General features: G+C 31.7%; 2 protein-coding genes across 4 annotated transcripts; both read left to right on the forward strand.

Moving 5' to 3' along the window:
• Positions 1-1,723: 1,723 nt before the first annotated feature.
• Positions 1,724-8,536, forward strand: LOC120255474 (phosphatidylinositol-glycan biosynthesis class X protein-like). 3 transcript variants are annotated; one of them, XM_039263293.1, is made up of 7 exons: positions 1,724-2,058; positions 2,870-2,963; positions 3,101-3,200; positions 5,074-5,112; positions 5,926-6,325; positions 6,409-6,566; positions 8,140-8,536. In XM_039263293.1, exons 3-7 carry the CDS (start codon positions 3,147-3,149, stop codon positions 8,419-8,421), a joined length of 933 nt encoding a protein of 310 aa, XP_039119227.1. In that variant the 5' UTR covers positions 1,724-2,058; positions 2,870-2,963; positions 3,101-3,146; the 3' UTR covers positions 8,422-8,536. The 3 variants fall into 3 exon arrangements, with proteins under 3 accessions (XP_039119227.1, XP_039119226.1, XP_039119225.1); XM_039263292.1 differs by having other exon boundaries at positions 1,725-2,063; positions 3,086-3,200; XM_039263291.1 differs by having other exon boundaries at positions 1,725-2,058; positions 3,086-3,200.
• Positions 8,537-15,502: 6,966 nt separating this feature from the next.
• On the forward strand, positions 15,503-16,503 carry LOC120255479. Its single transcript, XM_039263297.1, has 2 exons — positions 15,503-15,730; positions 15,874-16,503. The coding sequence occupies exons 1-2, from the start codon at positions 15,503-15,505 to the stop codon at positions 16,501-16,503; spliced, it is 858 nt and encodes a 285-aa protein (XP_039119231.1).
• Positions 16,504-20,898: the final 4,395 nt, after the last annotated feature.

The raw sequence follows: 20,898 nt of genomic DNA on the forward strand, positions 1-20,898 counted from the left end.
ATCAATTATATGTCCACATTATCAAATATATCTATATATATATATAGATATATTTGATAATGTGGACAAACCATCACATACACCCAATGGCGAAACTAGAGACAAAATTTAGGGGTACTGAATCCAAATTTAAAAAATTATAAATATTAAATAATTTGATTAATTTAGATTTGAGAGGATAATGATCAATATTTCAAAAATATAAAATATACATTCATCTAACAATTTTGGTTTAGGTGTAAAAAAACCTATCATATTTACATAATTAGTAAATAAGTCAACTAACTGTTAAATAATAATCAACAAATAATACAATTAAAAATAAACTTAACACAAATTCAATTATTAAATACAACAATTATTTAAAAAATAATCTAACGATTAACCAATTAATCATAACAAAAATCTAACAATTTTCACAATAATTTTCATAATAAATAATCAAACAAAGATTTAACGAATATCAAATAAATTTACATAACACATAATCACAGAAAAAATTAAGCAAATTAAATTAGATATGAAACAAATTAAAAAAAAAGTCTATATAATGAAAGATAAAATATACTTGGAATAGATTGAGTAAAAAGAAAAAAAACTCATCAATCGATATAATTCATGCAATGATTTGTTTTTAGAGATTTTGAGATAGTACTTGCAATTTTTTTTAGAGTTTTATTATTATTATTATTTATTATTCCTATTTATTTATATTAATATAGTAAAATATTATAATTATGTATTGATAAGTTCAATTAAAAAATATATTTAAATATAAAATTAAAAAACAAAAATATTTGAAGATCTATTTTTGCTAGTGATATTATTTATTATTATCCCAACATCAATTTAATTTAATATAATAATTTTATTATTTTTATTTAATTTATTTTAAATATTGTCGGTATAATCTTGAAAAATAAAAATAAAGAGTGTCCATATAAATTATACTATTAATATTTTAATAATATATATATATATATATATATATTATTTTCATGGGCAAAGGGTGATTGAGTACTCCTTTGCCCCCCTCTAGATCCGCCTATGCATACACCCACTCTGTTTAAGGTTTGACCACGCATTAAAAAGAGTCAAACCCCTCGACCTACCACATAGGAGTCAAATACTTTACCGCTCAGCCATTGCAGTGGTCGCAGGATAATAATATTCAATGCAAATATAATAACTTTTTTTCATTTGTAATTAAGTTTTTTTTTAAATATTTATAATGATAAAAAAAAAGTAAAACTCTTAATAAAAATATAAAAATAAAAAAATGCTGTGAATAGTAACATATTTAAGGCTTTAATAGAGTTTGTTAAAATGTATACTAGGTTTATGTTGCAAATATATTAATTTAATATAATATAGTCAAAATTTAGCAAAAAAAAAAAAAATGTCAAGAGAAAAATGAAAGAATAAAATCTAAAAAAAACATTATGTCTACGTTAACATATATCAAATAGAGAGCTATAGATAGAGGTAGAATGCCATTTTAATAAATATTTTAAAAAGAGCACTATTTTAATGATTGTTCAATTCAATAATATTATTTAATTTTTTTAATAGTATATGCAAGGTAGATATATATATATATATAACTAAATTTTAAGTGGTATATACGGTATATATATAATTAGTTAAATTTTTAGGGATACGATTAAAAAGAAAAAAAAAACCAATTTTATGACTTTTTAAGGACTAAAAAATAATTATAGTTTTTACAAAGGGTTTAATCGAAGTTTTCACAAAGGGTTGAATCTCTCCGATTAGAAACCCTACTCCTCACGCCCGTCGCCGTCGCCGGCACCGGTGGCCGTTCGCCGTCCCCTCATCGCCGGACCTTGGGCTGTTGAGGTAGCAGTACAACCATGGTGGAAAAGCTGCTGCAAAGAGAGAAGAATCGGGCACTGATAAATGATTTCGGGAAGGAATCAAAATAGGTCTCAGTGATTGGATCTCTATAGGAAGCCATTTGCCAACATTGAGAGGCAGGAGGTCTAATTGGTTCACGCTAAGGACCAAATTCTCCAGCTTAAGCGCAGGGGATTCCAGGTTTGGTTTGTGCCTATCATCTGTTTGATTCTTTGCCTAACCTTTTTTTTTTTTTTTCAGATTATGATTTCTTATATTCATTGCTCTTGGAAAATTTGCACTTTTAGCTACATTTTCATTGAATTTATTGGGCTTTCAGTTTTCTATTGAAGCAACAATGCGCTATATGTGCTCTATAGGATATGCAAGTTAGAATGTATCAACTGACAGTGTGGCTGTTTGTACTTCACATGTGGTAAAATTTAAGTGATTAGTGTCAATGGTAATTCTGAATAGATTGTACTTGAAGGATCAATACTTTTTTTCCTTTTCTTGTTAGTTAACCTATCAGAAAGGGGTTGGATCTGAGTTTAAATTTTAGTATTAGAATCTTGTAATGGATGAGTTTTTCTCCATGAAATCTTTCAAGAACAAGAAATGAACTGTTTTGACTTGATGAAGAAAGATTATTTAGGTAAGGTTAATTGATATAAAGGGTTAAGTTTTAGCAGGAAAATATAGGTGCCTGAAGTCATCTAGGCATACTTAATTCCTAAACAAATATGTTGTTTTACTTTGGAAAATATGCTATCTTTTAGACTTGCATTGACTTTTGTTGGTCTGTATTTTTTTTCCTGCATAAGAGATCAAACAATTGTCCTTACTCAGTGGCATGATTTGTTTTCCGATAAATTTTGTGGCTAGTTAGTAGATTTTTTTTGCTAGATCTTTTCTGGGGAAGGTTTAGATTTTATTTGTTAGCTTCAACCATTCTTTCTTTGGATGTGTATTTATGGGCCAGTGAGTTAATTACATGGTCACTGCTCTGCAGGTGCTATTATTCAGAATTTTGACCTTATCAACCTCTGGAGCACTTTGCCTAACCTTAGTGACATACAAGGCAGCCCTGTTTCTTTGTAAATCAGGTGAAAAAAAAAACTCTACTAAAGATCTCATGTTGCTTTCATATGTTTTATATTTTTTTTAAATAAATTAAACATATCATTGCGATGCTATAATCCTTTTCCATGTACCAATGTACTGGCAGTATAATTTCCGAAAGAGCCTTGTTATTCAAAAAGTTGAATGATACAAAGACTGGAAGCATAATGCTCCTTAATGCTGCAAATTTTTCATCATCGATTCTCTTTTGGAGATCCAAGGTCCTTCATTCCTTCTTTGATTTTTTCATTTTTGCTTTATCTTGTGGTTGCCAGCTTATTTCACTGTTGCTGATTTTTGCTAAATGACTTGGTGAACAATAATACTGATTTGCTGCTTGGAAGAAAATATTTTCTTTAACATATTTTTGCTTTACATTTTTTCATCGTTATATATAACCTTCTAAACCATACACATAGATTCAATTGCACATTTTAGAACCTTAGAAAGTAACCTAATTTCAGAGATAAGGGAAGTTGTTTTGTGACTTTGTCAGGGATACATCAAGTTAATAGCTTGTAAGAAAGTAGAAATATTCATAATATTGGAAAGCTTGTATTGCGTAGACATTTTGTTCTTTCTAGAGTTCCTGTGACTTCAGATCAAGAGGGAAAGACTAAGGATAAGTCAAGAAGCCGAGTAGTTCTCAATTCCGACGATTTATAGAAATTATAAAGATCAAAAGCTGATTCAAAACCTTATTCTAGTACTACTAGTACTTCAACACTTTCGAAGGATTTTCGAGCAAATGTATCTTAAACAAAGATAAGAACAAATTTTAGATTGAATACAGACAATTCACTTTATATTTCTATTTCTAAACCATTTGATTTTCAAGTAAAACAAAGTTATTTATATCTGTACCTCAAGATATATGGAAGAGTAAAAAGAAAGTCTAAAGAATAAGTAACATGAACTGCTAGAATTCATTTCATTATTTTAGTAGCTGCTGCTTGTCACCTCATTTGGGCAATACACTTATTCTGTAAGGATGTTTAAGATTTTTACTGGAATTTATCAGCAATTACCAATTTTTGTATGGGCACACAAGTATAGACCACTTCAATTTTTCCTCCAATTGTGGGTTTGGTTTGGTTTTGGATCACATTGAGGCAAACTTATTGGGAAGATTAATTTCTAAATTTTTTTTTAATTTTATGCCGTTAGTACTTATCAGAGTTATATTCATTTGATGAATAAAGCTAAACTATTGGGCAAATTAATTTTCCCAATTTCTTTTTAAGTCTATTACTCATTAGAGTTCCTTTTGGTTTTTACTCTTTATCCTTATTTTATTCGTTCTTATGTTCAGGCTTTTTTTTAATGTTCATTCTTATGTTCATTTTTTTTCACCCTTCGGAGCAGAGCATTGCATTAGCTGCCTTATGTCTATGTGATGATTGAAGAGTTGGACTTTGGAGGCACCTTTACTTGTTAATTGCAAAGTTTAATATGCGGGGATTTCACAGTTTGATATTAAAAAGTAAAAACATGGTTTGGCTTTTAAAAATAGGGAACAAGATATAATATTCACGCCTTTTGTTAACCATCTGAGAAATGATTCATTATATTTTGACATGAAAATGATGAAAAGCGCTTCTGAATAGGGTATAACTTGCCTTTCCAGTTCCTCACTTGATGTTCAAGGGCATTTAACTTATACATCTTCTTGTGACCTCTGTGTTGACCATCTGGGTTTAATTTTCTATCAGTGTTTAAAAGTCACGCCTTCACAGCTGATAAACAAACCTTTTCAATTAAAATGGGAATTTGGTGTTCGTTCATATTTTTATAATGGATGATTCATGCCTATTACAATTTTCATTAGCCTGTGAGAAGAACAGTTTTTATTTTTAATTTAAATTTTCTTTATAGCTCACAAATCAGAATTAATTTTTTTTTTTTACAGAAGGTTCAGTTCTTTTGTCATGTCTTCGGAAATATATTAGCCATAAATTCTTTCCTGATTCATTTTCTATCTTGAATGTGCTTTAATTATTTTATTTATCTTATCTTTCTAAAGACACATTCTTTTTAAATCATGATTTATGAGATATTTGCCAATGCTCATCCTAAATTACACTTGTATTTCAGGTGTTCTTGTTTCTCTTATGGGGCATTGTTTCTCTCAAGGTTAGTTTTATGACATATTATCTGTTGCAAGTTATACATAATTTTGAAATTTACAGAAAGAATCGCCTGCTTGTTTTGCATTTTCATTATGTGAAGATGGGCATATTCTGAGGTTTTAGATTAGTTGTCCCAGAAATGACTTACATGGCTTTATGTTTTGGATGAAAACTTCTGAAATACATTGTTAATTCCTATTTCGGCTGGAATCCTCTAGATATTTGCCTGAATGTGACCAAGCCATCCGTAATAGGCAAATAGAAGTAGATGCATCTGATTTCCCCAGAATTATATGGTTAAAACTTGTTGACAAGCAAAAGAACAGTTGACATTACCACAAAATGGTGGTGCACTAGATTGAAGGAAAGAGAATTTGCAGAAATTTGTTATGTAGGTGTGATAAAAGGCGGGTGCGTAGCCTCTTTCTAAGTTTCAACTGGTGTAGATGGCACTGGTAGCCTCTTTCTAAGTTTCAACTGGTGTAGATGGCACTGGTAGCCTCTTTCTAAGTTTCAACTGGTGTAGATGGCACTGGTTTACGCCAGTTACACCATAATCCAGTTTAAATTAGCTGCAACAACATTTTCTCTTTTAGCCATTTATCAAAGATTTCACTATATTCTGGTAAAATCCGAGTGTATTCCGGCTGGAATGGAATTAACCTTTGACAACAAATAATTTCAAACCAAACAGTCCGTTTTTGGCCAAAAAAAGGTTTCCATTTTCTCACAGCAGCTTATAGCCATAGAAATTTCAGTTTAATTAATTATATATATCCTTTTTACTGAAGAAATTTTCTTTTATTGGTTTCATCAGGTGGATAGTTTTGTTCTGCAGAATGATGTTAAACGTAGTCATCCAAACATTGTTATTGAATTGCCATGCTCCCAAAAGTATCTCACTGGCTATTTCTATGAAAAACATGGGCAAATCCTTGAATCTGATTTTCATGGTTTAGCTCAAGAGGTTGGTTCAGATGAACTGTCTAGAAGTCTAGTTCATAGTTTGAAGGATGTGTTTGGATTCTCGGAGCTGAACCGGCACCTGATTGGTGAAGGTTCTCATAGAAGTCTTGTCACCAATTTCAAGTTAAATATCAAGCCAAATGACATGTCATGGTTGAACAATCATTACTGTCAAGTAGTTGTTATTGAACGACTCCCGATTGGGGTCTTTGCGGACCCATTTGAGCTTCAGCATCTTGTTGAGCATCAAGGTAAAAAGCTTTCCTTTTGCAATATTTTGCAGCTGATTAGCTTTTATTCTCTAATAGGATGTAATCTGTTTTGAAATTTGCAGTTTTCCTTGATGTTGCTGTTATTGGAGACACCAATTTGGAACTTCCCTCCGCACTTTCGAATAAGTCTGTTGTTGAGGTCCACATGAACACTACGCATAATGTTCTATCAAGACAAAGTGAGATCACTGTGGAACTACCATTACATGCTAGGTATCCGGTGAGTGAAAGAGAAGCTATTTTTTTTCCTAAAATTTATAATAGCAACAACTTATAACTGACACTAGAACTATATCGTTAATCATAATAAAGAAATAAATAAATAAAATAAATATCTGAGTAGACACATAAAATACCTATTAACAGTCTCCTATGAAGCCAACTGCTTTTTTTTTCCCGTGTGCAATACATACAAGTAGACTGGTAACTGCAAATCCAACCAAGATTTTTTAGTTTCTGCAAACCTATTTCAGTTTCAAAATGCACTATTTTGCTAGCAGAATTGCAGTTTTTTATTAAATGCTTTAGAAATGGAGTGCTTCTTTATGGTGAATTGTCAGTTGTTCCATTAGATATTGATTGAGTTTATGGGCTCAATGGCTAGAGTCTTTCCAGTAGATACGTATCGCTGCTGTTCTCTTTTGTTTTTTTTTTTAAGCACTCTATCAATTTGCTCCGCTTTATGTGATACATCTTTGCTATAGATGGGATTTGGGTTATAGAAAAAGAGAACCTTTAAGGCCTCATTTTGTTTGCTTCCTAGTCAAGAATAAAGAGGATTCCCAGGATCATTCTTATTATATTTCCTTAATTTGTTTGTGCATGTCTTTCCCCCTTGCTTTTGGCATTTGTGTTCACTGATCACAAAACTGCTTGAAACAGACCTGTAACGATGTGTTATCTCTATTCTTTCTTGTACTGGTGGATACATTTGTGCAGAAATACTCTTTGAAATCCGGCAGGGAAGCAATTATTTAATGATGCCTAATGGATGGCAGTTATTTGCTATCATTGTGCATTCTCTTATTATAGTCTTTGGGTCCATTAGCTTTACTCCTCTGGAATGGTTTGTTTGAATTCTTTCAAAAGACATGTAGGATAGTGGCTTAATTACCACGACTCATGACAACAATCTACTCTTGACTGGTGTGGTTTGTTCTTGATGTGAAAATTCTCATCTTAGAATTATATTCAGGGAGTTAAACATCCACTAATCATTCTTTTATTCTTGATTAGCCAATAGTCCTACATTGGTTAAGTAAGTTAATAAATACGTAGAAATATACAAGTCTTGGAGTATTTTATCCGATTAGTTTAAACTTTTGGGTTGAGTCAAGCATAAATATGTTTGGTTTGCATCTAACATGTTATCAGTGTGGTTAGTTAGTTTATTTTACAAGCATATATTTAGTGTCGTTTAGTGTAGCTAATTGTCCACTCTTGGTTTAGTCAGTGTGTGTGCATTTAAGTTTTGAGTTTTCATCCTATGAGCTTTAATACAGAAATCATCCTATCCATTTAAATTTTTTTGGTTGAATTGATCCTAGAAAATGTATTTGGTTCGCTGAACCTATGGAAGATGTATACTTGCCTTTGATATTTCTAGTTTATTTCCTTGTCTATAAAATCCACATCATTTACAATATTTTTCTTTGTTCTATAATTAATGAAATTACCTTGCAAAAATATGGTTATTTAATATGTTGATGCCAATATCTCATATTATTGCAGCCCCTACCTTGTAGAAATACGGTTATTTAATATGTTGATGCCAATATCTCAAATTATTGCAGCCCCTTGATGTTGCCGGTTACTCCAAGATTGAATTCAATCAACCAGATTTACTAATGCGATGCAAATCTCAAGTTACCCAGCGTGATTTTTGTTCATGGATACTTACCGGTTGGAGCGATGACACTCATAAAAACGGCATTTTTTGGTTGGTACCATGTGGAAACATGGAACACACAACTCTTGTATCCAGCATTACTTTCATTTCGGCACTAGTATCTGCTCTTTTGATTGTTCTCTCGGTTATATGCCGCTCCACCAATGAAGATATGAAAAACTCCTAGTTACATTTCACTTCATAATTTGGTGTGTACTTTTACAGTGGAAGCTACAAGTTTAGCAATGTATTTGATTCTAATTCTTATTTCATTTTAATCTAATTTAAGTACGTTAAATAATGATCAATTTATCTCGTCATTTTGTCTTATATATATACATAATTCTTAATTTAGTTAGTACTTGCAGTTTGATTTCATTAAAGTAGATGTTAAACCTTTTCACATGAGCTTAAACTTCAACAGGTCATTTTGTCATTGTTTAGTTTTTGTATATTTGCCAAACTAATCACTGTTATTTATTTATCTCCATATTTCTCAAACCTCAAACGAATCCGAGTTTGTAAAAATAAGAGAAGAAAAAACTTTATAGATAAATTTGATATCGCAATAACAAAAATGAATTTACCGTATTGTCAAAATGAATAAACAAGAACAACATGGAACAATCACTTTCCTATGGCAGAGAAAATATATGAAACGGTTTACTTAGTCACAACATTATTTCACTCGACATTATGTTACTAGAGTCGTTAGGCTCAATTTACCTTTTAGTAGGGCCGATTTCGAAATGCGGTTGTCTGGCAAGTAGCAGTTGTGAGTGATCACATAAAAAAAAAATTTGTTCTCTCGGAAGTAAACGAGTTAGTATCCTATGCGATTATAAGTACGTGATATTAGAAGACATTGGTTAAGGCAGTCAAACTAATCGTGTGGGACATGAAGGATAGTTTGGTAATCTCACTCTACTATGTTTATTTGCATACGATCGAGTTTAGTGAGTTTGACAACTACCATGTGTCTCACTTGGTTGAGACACAAGTACGAAGGTTTTATTCACATATGATAATCATAATCAGAAAGGTTGGTTATGATCAACTCATTTACGTTCAATTGGGCTATGACGTGGGGACACTGGGCTACTTAGGTGTCGCCCACATCTTTTGGTATCCTCCCATTATAAATTAAAATGAACCTAGGGAGTCATGCTTACAGGGATTAAGAATTAGTCTCATTTTGAGTACAAGGGTAAAATTATCGATTTACAATTTTACTTAATGGGATGAGTGAAATTGTAAATTGGTCTATGGTTTTTGTCTTAAGTTTAAATTTTGATTAAAATTCAATAGCGTTGAATAATTAATCAAAATTATAATGATCAAAAGACAAAAGTGATTTTAGTTACATTAAGACTCATATTTCTAATAGAACTTCAATGATAATATTTATCATGTTTTATGAAGTTTCTATAAATATGATTCTTCTCTAACCCTAGAAAGAAATAAATTGATTCTCGGGTGAGAAAATCCCCAATTTCTCTCATTCTCTCTAACCCTAGCTACTATTTGGAGTAGAAGAGGAGACTGTTTCTCAATTCCGGCATGCGATCTAAAAGCGTGGGACTTTCGTTCGGCACTAGAAGATTTACAATGATCCGAGAGAAAATTTTAGCACATAAAAGAAAAATTTTGGAATATCTAGAGATAATTTTGTAGACTTTTTAATTAAAATAGAGTGTTCATTAAACTAATTAGATCATATCGCAATTTTATTCTTATTTCCGCGTGTCTCTGATGGTGTTATATAATTTCGCAATATTTTCTAACAATTGCTTACATGGGTGTTGATTTAAATAAGAATATTTTATAATAGTGGGAGTTTGTATTGGTTTATATTTGTCTTAGATTATGTTTATGTGCTTGAATATTTTTTTTTGATAAAAAGTAAAGAAAATTGATACTTTTATTAAGTGCTATATTATACCTATTACATCAATTATTTAGCACTTCAATGGTAATCAAGAGTATGTTTTCATGGATAACTGGTAATTTGTTGTTTCATTATTTATAATATGATGGTATAATACCCTAGTTGGTCCCTTTACTTTTCTCTCTCTTCCCTTTTAGTCCCTCTACTCAGAAATGCTCCCGACTAGTCCCTCTACTTTTGAAAATGTGACCACTTAGTTAAAAATGCTCTCAACAGTCCCTCTACTTTCAAAAATGACCCAACTAGAGACTAGTTGGGTCATTTTTGAAAGTAGAGGGACTGATTGGGAGCATTTTTACCTATGTGGGCACATTTACAAAAGTAAAGGGACTACTCGGGAGTATTTTTGAGTAGAGGGACCAAAAGGGAATAGAGAGAAAAGTATAGGGACTATTTTAGTGATTATACCTAATATGATAAAAAGAAGCACAACAAAAGCCAAAGGAAAGAAATCAGGAGTAAAACAGTGCCAAAAGCAACAAACAGAGAAATACATAAGCAGCTAAATAATTGATCACCCTTTGTTGCTTTCTCTGCAACAAACAGAGAAATACACAAGCAGCTAAATATAAAGAAATACACTGCTGTGTTCAACATAAATACAAGTGTTCTACAAATTGGAGAATCAGACGGACATCATGTGTATATTCGTTTACTCCCTGATCATCCTCCTACTGAGAAAAACACTGCTGTGTAGATGAACATGCCCGTGTATATTCAAAGAGTTGCAGAGCATGTTTAAGACAAGAACATGGGCAGAAGTAGAGTACATGGTCATGCAACTCAAGAGCTGAAGCGAGGATTTTGCCTAAGAGTTACACGGCCAGATGAAACATTACACGGCAGTGTATAGCCACCTGTGTACCCCTGGAATAAGAGTTTTTTGACTAGTCTTGAGAGTTACACATGCAAGATACACACCCATGTACTTACCTATGTACCGGTCGGATTTCTGGAAATATAAATAGAAATTCTCAGCGGATTTGGGGATTTGAATTTTAACCTAATTTATGGGGAAATAACTGAGGACTATTGGCTAGGGTTTGAAGGAGCTTCCAAGGTATCAAGGAGGAGGTCGAAGAAGTCATCAAAGTGATGATCCATTGGCAACGATAATGACTAAAATTTTCTCCAATATCGAAGACATTGAGAGTGGGGTGTTCTTTCTATGGCTAGGGTTTTAGAGATTGATTTACACTTTGTAGTGATGAACCTAGGCCCCGTAGAAGGATAACTTTTTTGGGTGTCTGGATTGATATAGCTTGGGAATACTCTTATTTTGATATTGCTTTTTAATATAGGTTACCTTCGGCTATTCGCACTCATCTTTGTTTATCATTGTTGGTTTTGCATATCGAGAGAGGCCTTTCCATTATGATTTCATATAGGTATCAAGAGATCCATGTGGCCATGTAGAGAGATGACACATAGATGAATAGGTATCACTGATGTTCGGTAGAGATAGTTAGGGCATCATATACCTCTTGATTAGAATCGCTATAGTTTATCTCTGGTTCTTGACATGGAATTCTTAGAGCTCAATACAATCATGCGAAGGTAGGGGTAGGAGAGATCAATCTCTACAATAACATGGGATTAGACACTAAAGAGACTTGAGAGAGAACTTAGTTTTTTTTTAATTCCTTCGATCTAATGAAGCTAGGGTTTATCTATATTGAATTGTAATTACATTATTTACTAAATTCCCAAGTGAAGCCATACCCGGGCACCATTTCATTCATTGCTTCTAGTTCTTATCACCCTTTGATTTGGTCTCTACTTCTTTTTATTGCTTTCTATCTTTGGAATTTGACTCTATCTTTGATTAGTAGTTAGCTAGCGAAGATAGAGATAGTACTAGTATTATTTAGTCCCTATGGATTCGACCTTGCCCTTTTGCATGTATTACTTCGACTGACACGTACACTTGTGTTCGCATTAATATTCAATCACTTCTCACTATGTTAATCTATGTTTAAACATCGAGTTCTCTAAGGTAAAGTTGAACCAGTTGGAAATAGATATATACAAATCATATTTTATGCAATTTTCATGCTAGACATCCATAGTTAATTGCGCTAAATGCAACGAAAGTCAGCTTGATCCAATATCAATATAGCTAATGGAAGAGATTGTAATGATATACTCCAAGTTTAAAAATTGCAAATCAAGGAGCTTATAAAGTTTAGCGCATTCGAATTTATATGTGTCCAGTGGGAGATTGTTAGAAAATTTTCAATTTAAAGGGGTTACAATGTAAATTAAATATGTGTTATTTTTTCTAAGCACAACTAAGTGATCTAATTAAGTTCTTTAATGGGTTAAGGCGTATAATTGTAATGGGATTTATTTGTAGGGATCATGTATAATTTTCAATTTAATAAGTGTAATTGAAATAACTTAAAAAGGTCGTTGTCCCCAATTCATACTTAATTTTTTCCAAAAAGTTTTCTCCATACGCATAAGAGAGAATGACTCCTTTCTAGGCTGGAAAATGATAGAGAATTGGAAGATCATTGCCATTAGAAATCCTTGGCTTTCGATTCAGGTACGCTTATGCATATTTAAATGTTTATTCTCTTAATTTGTTATGGATTATAATTCTTAGAGTTTCACGAGATTTCTAATTTTGGATATCAACTTTGTGAATGTGTAAACCGAGTACATTTTAAACCCAATAAAAGCTTGTTTTTGTTGATGATGTTTAGAAGCTAGGCTGTAAAATGGGGGCTATATCAAGTTGACTTCATGTTTTGTGGGTTATATATCTATGTGCATGGAATGCACATAAATAGGCTCAAGTCTAATCTCATATGATGTGTCAACATATAATAGGTCACACTATTTAGCATTAGAGTCTTTATTATGTGTGCGATGTTGTCTTTTCTTGAAAGCATTAGCTGGCACTTTATCATACGCTATGAGTAGTTTACTTCTGTATAAGTAGATGGTTATTTGAAACGCAAGTTAAGCTCTTTTGATTGGTTAAACAAGTTCTTCTTTGCTGTTTGACCGCTTCCAAACACATTAGAAAAGTTAGAATATTGGTAATAGAGATAGCATTACAACGGCGGAGGAACAGGGTGTAGGGGGCGGCCACCCCCTTGTCACTGGCAGGGTTAGTGGACCCTGTGGCCCAAGGTGCACTCTAACCCCCTTCCCCGCCCGGACCGCCCCCTTCCCCAACGGCCGGTGTCCCATGTCCCTCCTCTAAGGCTCTAACCATGGGTCCATGAGGCTTCTCTTCCCTTTCAGCAACCCGTCCATCCACCCTCAATCGCTGATGTCGGACGGAAGCGTGAAGGCCGAGGGAGAGCTTGGGATTAAGAAAAATGAATAGCAACCATCTAATCAAGTTTAGAAAAGCCAATGAAAACTTGAAACATGTTTTTCGTTAAAGAAATATCCATTGTGTGTTATTAAATATATAATATATTAATATATTATATATATTAATACATATATAACAACCTATCATGTTAACATTGTTACATAGTTTACTTCTCAACCATTTTCAAAGAGCTAAGATTCTGAGATCTTGAATTTTTCTTGATAAACAACACTTGTAATTTGCAATCTTCATCTATTTTCTATCTCCTGTCCGGTGATCAGAGAAAGTGAATATATATATATATATATATTTTTTTAAATTTGTTAAAATATTTATGAATTGATATTGATTAATGTGGTATGTGGATTTATATATCATTTACTATGATTTAGAGATGTGGCATTTAAATTGATATCATTAATTTAATTTAGATATTTGAGTAGTATTAAAATCAAAATTTATGATTTACTAATAAAAAAAAATTATCTTTAAAAATAATTTTAAATATAAGACTTTAAAATAAAGCTTCATTTATAGTTACTAAGATCTTAAATATAAAAATTAAAACAAATTATACTTTTAAAAATTACCTAAATAAATTCAGAAAAATTATTTAAAATATATTAATTTAAATAACATATGTTGTTATGTCTACTCAACATAGTCATCCAATTTATACGAGCTTAAAACATAACCATCAATTTATCAAAATAAATTTGAACTTATAAGATATGCCCACTTATCATAATTCTTCTAAATATTTTTAAATTTAAAACATTATTTATATTTATTTAACTATAATTTATGTTTATAACTTATCCCACTCATCATAATTCTATTAAATAAGATTTTTTTTATTTAAAATATTATTTATATTTATATAACTAGTATGAGTTATAATTATAAATGTGAATAAAAATATTTATTTTAAAATAATTGTAAATTATAATTATACCTTTATTTTATTTATTAAATTATAATTTATTGTTATAAAAAAAATTAAATTTATACTATAGTTTTATTTTAAATAAACTCAAAGAGGGGGCACTATTCTAACCTAGTTCAATATGATTAGGATAAAGTATCCAATTTAGTGTTACACATATTTGATTGGACAATTTGTAAATTTATGATTTACTTCAAAATATTTATTTATATATTTATTTTGATACATTTCATAGATGTGGAGAGGATTTTTAAATCTATACTAAAAAGTACTAAAGCAAGAGCGAGTTCAGCGTCTGATGTAATTATTATTGCGCAAAAAAAAAACCATGTTGACTTTGATCCAAGTGATATTATATTATTTTCTCATAGCAAAGAGATGGAGATTGATATAGAGCTCGTGTCAATGTTGTTTTACATGTTAGATTTATTCTGTTGCGAGGTCTTGCTTTTCGTGGACATGATGAATTTTCTAGTTCCACAAATAAGGGAAACTTTCTAGATATGCTAATTTGGTATGGAACGGAAATTGAAAGTGTTGGTCATGTATTAAGAAAAATGCTCTTGAAAATAATCAAATGACTTCTCCATAAATACAAAAAGAGTTAGTAAGGGATTCTGCAGAAGAGACCACGTGGCATTATTGATGAGATTGGAGATAGTCATTTTTCTATACTTCTTGATAAGTCTCGTGACAAATTAGTAAAAGAGAAAATGGATGTGATTGTGAGGTTTGTGAATAAGGAAGGGCAAGTAATTGAAAGATTTTTTGCAGTTGAACATGTTGCTGATGCTTTAACCCCTTCATTAAAGACAATTTTAGATGGATTGTTTGCCCGTTGTGGTTTATCTATTTCTAGATTGAGGGGGAGGGATATGATGGAGCCTCAAATATGAAAGGGCAATTTAATGGGTTGAAGATATTAATTTTAAATGAAAATCCATTTGCCTTTTATGTCCATTGCTTTGTCCATCAATTACAATTGGTTGTCGTTTCTGTTGCTAGGGACATTTTGTCTATTAGTGATTTTTTCAACTGTCACTATGATTGTGAACATTGTCGGTGCTTCTTGCAAAAGGAGAGATGTGTTACTTCAAAAGCACCATGATAAGATTATCGAGAAATTGGACAGATGTGAGATCTACTCAGGAAGGGGCCAACATCAAGAGACTAATCTTGCAAGACCTGGTGATACTCGGTGGGGCTCACATTATACAACTTTAATCCACCTATTTACTATGTGGGAATCAGTATTAGAGGTATTAGAGATTGTATGTAATGATGGGAATGTTGCAGAATAAAAAGGCATAGTATCGGGTTTCATACAAAGGATGGAGAGTTTTGAATTTGTATTTATATGCATCTGATGATCAAAGTATTGGGATTAACTATTGACTTGTCAAATGCCTTGCAGCAGAAAGATCAAAACATTGTTAATACAATGGAGTTGATAGTAATTGTAAAAGAACTAATGCAAGACTTGATTGAAAATGGATGGGGTGCATTTTTAGAAGAAGTCAGGAACTTTTATGTTGCAATGTCAGTTTCAGTACCCAATATGGAAGATAGTATACCAGTTCAAGGTCCTTCGAGATGTGGAAGGCAATTGGTTACTTATTATCATCATTATCATGCGGAGCTCTTTATTGCTGTGATTGATTTATATACTGCTATAAAGTTATTAAGATGCATTGCTTGTGTTGATCCAAGAAACTCTTTTTCAAAATTTGATCATGGTATGCTTGTTCGCATTGCTCAGATTTACTCTGATGATTTCTCCACATCCGATCATCTTATCTTGAAAGAGCAACTTCGCATATATATGCTTGATGTGAGAAGAAATTTTGATTTTTCAAGTTATTATGATCTTGCAAGTCTTTCTATGAAAATGGTTCAAACTAATAAGCTTTTGACTTTTCAATTGGTTCATCGCCTTATTGAATTGGCATTGATCTTACCGGTGGCAACAACAATAGTTGAAAGAGCGTTTTCAACAATGGATATTATCAAAACAGATTTGCGAAACAAAATAGGTGATGAATAGTTGAACGATATGATGGTATGTTATATTGAGCGAGAAATGTTTGCTAAATTGATGAAGAAATAATATTGCAATGTTTACAAAACATGCAAAATCGGAGGATTCAACTACCTCCTTGCATTCATTAGTGGTATTTTTATTTTGTATTTTAAAATATTGTTTTAGTGTATTATTTTGAATCGTTAATTTATAAAAATTTTGTTTTTTTGTTTTTAATTTTTAGCTCTCTCCTTCTCCCCCTCTTTGTGATTTCTAGCTCCGCCCCTAACTCCATCTATATAACTCCATCTATATACATGGAAGGTAGCTATAACTCTGTGGACTCTTCCCAAACCAATATGCCACTATTTAGAGGGAAGAACTACAACCTTTGGTGTCTCAAGATGAAGACACTATTCGGATCACTAGACCTTTGGGAACTCGTAGAGAAGGGCTTCAATGGAGCTAATAATGAAAACCAAGACAATGAAAACCAAATGAAGGATGTGAAGGCACTCTTTCTTATACAACAGGCACATCAAAAAAAATTGGTCTATAGCGGTGAAAAAAATTCACTGCAACAAGTTATAGCGGCCAATTTTAAATTTGCTACTAAATCCTCCGTTATAGTGTTGTGGAGGAAATGTACAATTATAGGAGTGGATTTTGGAGTGGTTGTATATGGTTTTAGCGGCCAAAAAAATCCACTGCTATATTGGTTTTGATGCCTATAGCTATGGATTTTTCTGCTAACATCAACCAAATCATACAACTGCTTCATATATTCATATATTTTTTCCCACAACCTAAAATGCAATAATAATTCAATTTTTACTAATAGTTGTTATGCATATCATTAAAAATCAACATCTATCTTTCTTAAGCTGGTTAAGATTGCATTCCAAAACCCTCTGCTAATTAACACCTGACAAGCATAGTAAAAAAGCCATGTGAATAAGGAGTGATTATCCAAAAAATCATAATAGAGAAGGAACAATATCCAAGAACCAAACCCTTTGCATTGTTCATTTGAAACGTGTAAATTGCATTAACATTAACATTGAAAAGGTTTTGCAATTTGTCATCACATAATATCCTTCTCCTGTCAGATGGATCTTGCAAATTGTTTTCCCAAATATAAACCGAAGAAGATGGATCTTGCAAATTGTTTTCCCAAATATAAAATATAAGCCGAAGAAGAAGATTGTCATCACATAATATCCTTCTCCTGTCAGATGGATCTTGCAAATTGTTTCTCCAAATATAAAATATAAGCCGAAGAAGAAGAAGATGGATCTTGTAAATTGTTTTCCCAAATATAAAATATAAGCCGAAGAAAGAAGATGGATCTTGCAAATTATTTTCCAGACATAGAAATATAAAGCCGAAGAAAGAAAGAGATGGATCTTGCAAATTGTTTTCCCAAATATAAAATATAAGCCGAAGAAAGAAGATGGATCTTGCAAATTGTTTTTCCAAATATAAAATATAAGCCGAAGAAGAAGAAGATGAATCTTGCAAATTGTTTTCCCAAATATAAAATATAAGCCGAATAAGAAGAAGAAGAAGAAGAAGATAAGGATTTGGAAATATTCCACTTAGTATGATGATGGGCACAGATATCATACATTAGAAAATGACACATCATGCTAAACTAATAAATTAATTCTAAAGAATAGGAAAGCACAAGCTGAAACAGCTGAAGCACTAAAATTTGAGAATTCTAGCATAAAATATCCCTCAGAGAAAAGATTGTGGACTACTGAGACAAACATACGCATGTGCCCACATGCACGCATTTATTCAGTTAATCACTTAATCTTACACAAGGAAACAAAACGAAGAAGCCTATGTAGTTGAGTTTATTAAAAAAATGGGTAAATGAGAGGCAAATCAAGATACATATAACCTCATATCATATAAAATGTGATATAAAAGAAATAGTCCAACAAAGTAAGCCCTCAATCCCCTAACACCTCGAAGGCCTGCACTACCATATGAAAACTTTCCCAACAAGCAAACACATTGCATTAATAGAGAACAATAAGACTAATAGCTCACAGAATAAGTATACACATAATTGATACATGCACTATGCTTAGGCTTACCAATCTTGGACAAAATCAAGGTGCAATTTATTATAAATAATTATAAGCAAAGATGATGATCAAAGTCCAATCAAACTGGCATAGTTTAGATTAGTTCATATATAAAAAGTACTAAAACAGACAAATGGGAATAACTAATTACATTGTTTCCCTGAACATATACTGGCTGGTGTATTTCCAATTAGCACTATCAACATGGTTTCTAAAACAAACAGTAAATAGATAAGTTAGTGTGCAGATTGATACTCATATCAAGAACGAGGTGTTGCCATCTACTGTTTCTTGACCCTCTCATGAGATTTCATCATGCTGAATTCATAACAAAAAGAAAACCATAAGACTAATATTTACGCATTCAAGTTATGAAGAACTAGATGCAACAAGATAATACAAGTAGGTATGGAAAAAACATATGTAAAAGATTTCCTTTGGAAGTCCTGAGATACAGTTAGCTAGGTCAAACTGGAATACCTCCTTATGCTGATAAACTAGAGAAAGTTTACTCACCTTTACTGATAGAGTCTTATCATCATAATCGAGCTTAATTTTCCCACTGATAAGAGCCTCATAAATTAGAATACTGAGAAAGTTACATAGGATCCTTCACAAATGTTTCTAGAAGAAGTCAGACAGTAAATCTTTGTAAAGTAAATTGAGCATACTGCCAAATTAAATGTTGCCTCAAATAATTTAATTTTCTCTCAAATTTTGTCCACCGTGATTTAAGTGCTTCGTTGAATGGCTTTAATTCATAATACAATTTAGGGGGAAAAAGTAAAAAAAAAAATGTAGGGTAGATAATTATTAGCATGACTACTTTATGACATTAAGAAAGAATATAAATATCTGTACATGATTTATTCTTCCTATGAACCCTAGGTAAGAACTTTGTTATGTGTTCTTTCACAGGGCTCTTCCTCATCAACAAGTTCAAGTCACATAGGCTTAAAATTTAAAATTAAAAGATATTGAAGCACATGAATTATAATGCTAATAATTATAGAAATTCTCTCTAATAGCAATAGTAATGAAGGACCTGCAGACTACTGATATACAATAAATTTCAATTTAGTTCCAAAGTTGTTTTTAATATTTTTTGCAATCAAAGCCAAAAATAAGATAAAAGTTCAATTAGAATAAGCCCTATACAAGTCAATTAGTCAAACAAGTTTGCCATTAAATATTGATGCAAGACATTAGGCAAGATGAAAATAAGGCTTGTAACCATCAATTTATGCCAAGAGTTAGCAAAAATAAAATAGCCCTCATAATTATCTTCTCATAGAAAGCTTCATAGTTTTGTTATTTTCTCAATATTATGCATTCTTTTTTCTCATTAATTGCTCTAAGATCATTAATTGACTCAGAGTATCTGCAAACACAATCAATTGAACTTGTCAGAATCATATATTTCTGATAACATTGGCAAAACAATAACATCAACATAATTGGTAACACAGATGATAGCCAGATGATTGGAAATAGCTATAAATATAACTAGTTACTAATTGTATGCATCTATAAGCACCTCTGCCTTTCATGTTGTAGTTTTTGTTTCAATCTGTTCTGTTGGAGACTGAGTTGCTCTGGAGTACTCCCAACACAACCTCCTAAAGCTTCCACTTCACTCTCAGTGCATATGATGGATGTTTTCCTAGAATTCTCCTGCAGTTCCGTGAAAACTATAAAACAATTCTACAGTATATAGGTTCTATTAAACCAGATTGATAAATAGATGTAAAGTCCCTGATCATATAAAATAATTTAAAAAAATGCGAAGGAGAAAACACAATAATTATCTAACAAAAATTGTGGTCAGAACTGTGCTGGCAAAACCAAATAATATAGCAATCCAAAAAAAGCTGTGTGGCTCCTCCAAATGAATTATGGCTTTATTAAAAATTCTACAAGCATCTTTATCAAACATATCAAAACGATTGTCAATACTCAATAATACCCCTTCATAGTGCATAGTAACCTACATCTAACAATGCTTCAGTCTTAAATGTCAATAAACAGTAAACAATGTAAGACATTCAAGTAAGTCAATCAACAATGTGTAAATGTCTTCTTCAAACACAATATCCCTTCATGTGGATAGATGTCATAATGGTAAGAAAATGGACTTATCAAAAGTCAATCTAATATAATGAAGGAGAAAATATATTATAGAATTTTGCTTGGATATGTTGCCATGCCTGAAAGTCAAATATAAATGTTAGGGAAAAAATATGAGAAAAAAAACTAATATACTAGTGTTTATCTAACAAAGTTGCGTTAAGCAGTAAGTGAATCATGTTGAAAAGAATCA

Source organism: Dioscorea cayenensis, unplaced genomic scaffold (genome assembly GCF_009730915.1).
Source record: "Dioscorea cayenensis subsp. rotundata cultivar TDr96_F1 unplaced genomic scaffold, TDr96_F1_v2_PseudoChromosome.rev07_lg8_w22 25.fasta BLBR01001023.1, whole genome shotgun sequence".
NCBI classification, from domain to species: Eukaryota; Viridiplantae; Streptophyta; class Magnoliopsida; order Dioscoreales; family Dioscoreaceae; genus Dioscorea; species Dioscorea cayenensis.

Bases quoted from the DNA above. Each gene is read 5' to 3' on its own strand.
- LOC120255474 (XM_039263293.1), top strand. From the start codon at position 3,147: ATGCTCCTTAATGCTGCAAATTTTTCATCATCGATTCTCTTTTGGAGA. The intron at 3,201-5,073 runs GTCCTTCATTCC...CTTGTATTTCAG, and splicing joins TTCTCTTTTGGAGATCCAAG to GTGTTCTTGTTTCTCTTATG. The intron at 5,113-5,925 runs GTTAGTTTTATG...TGGTTTCATCAG, and splicing joins GGGGCATTGTTTCTCTCAAG to GTGGATAGTTTTGTTCTGCA.
- LOC120255479 (XM_039263297.1), top strand. From the start codon at position 15,503: ATGATTGTGAACATTGTCGGTGCTTCTTGCAAAAGGAGAGATGTGTTA. The intron at 15,731-15,873 runs GTATGTAATGAT...AATGCCTTGCAG, and splicing joins TATTAGAGGTATTAGAGATT to CAGAAAGATCAAAACATTGT.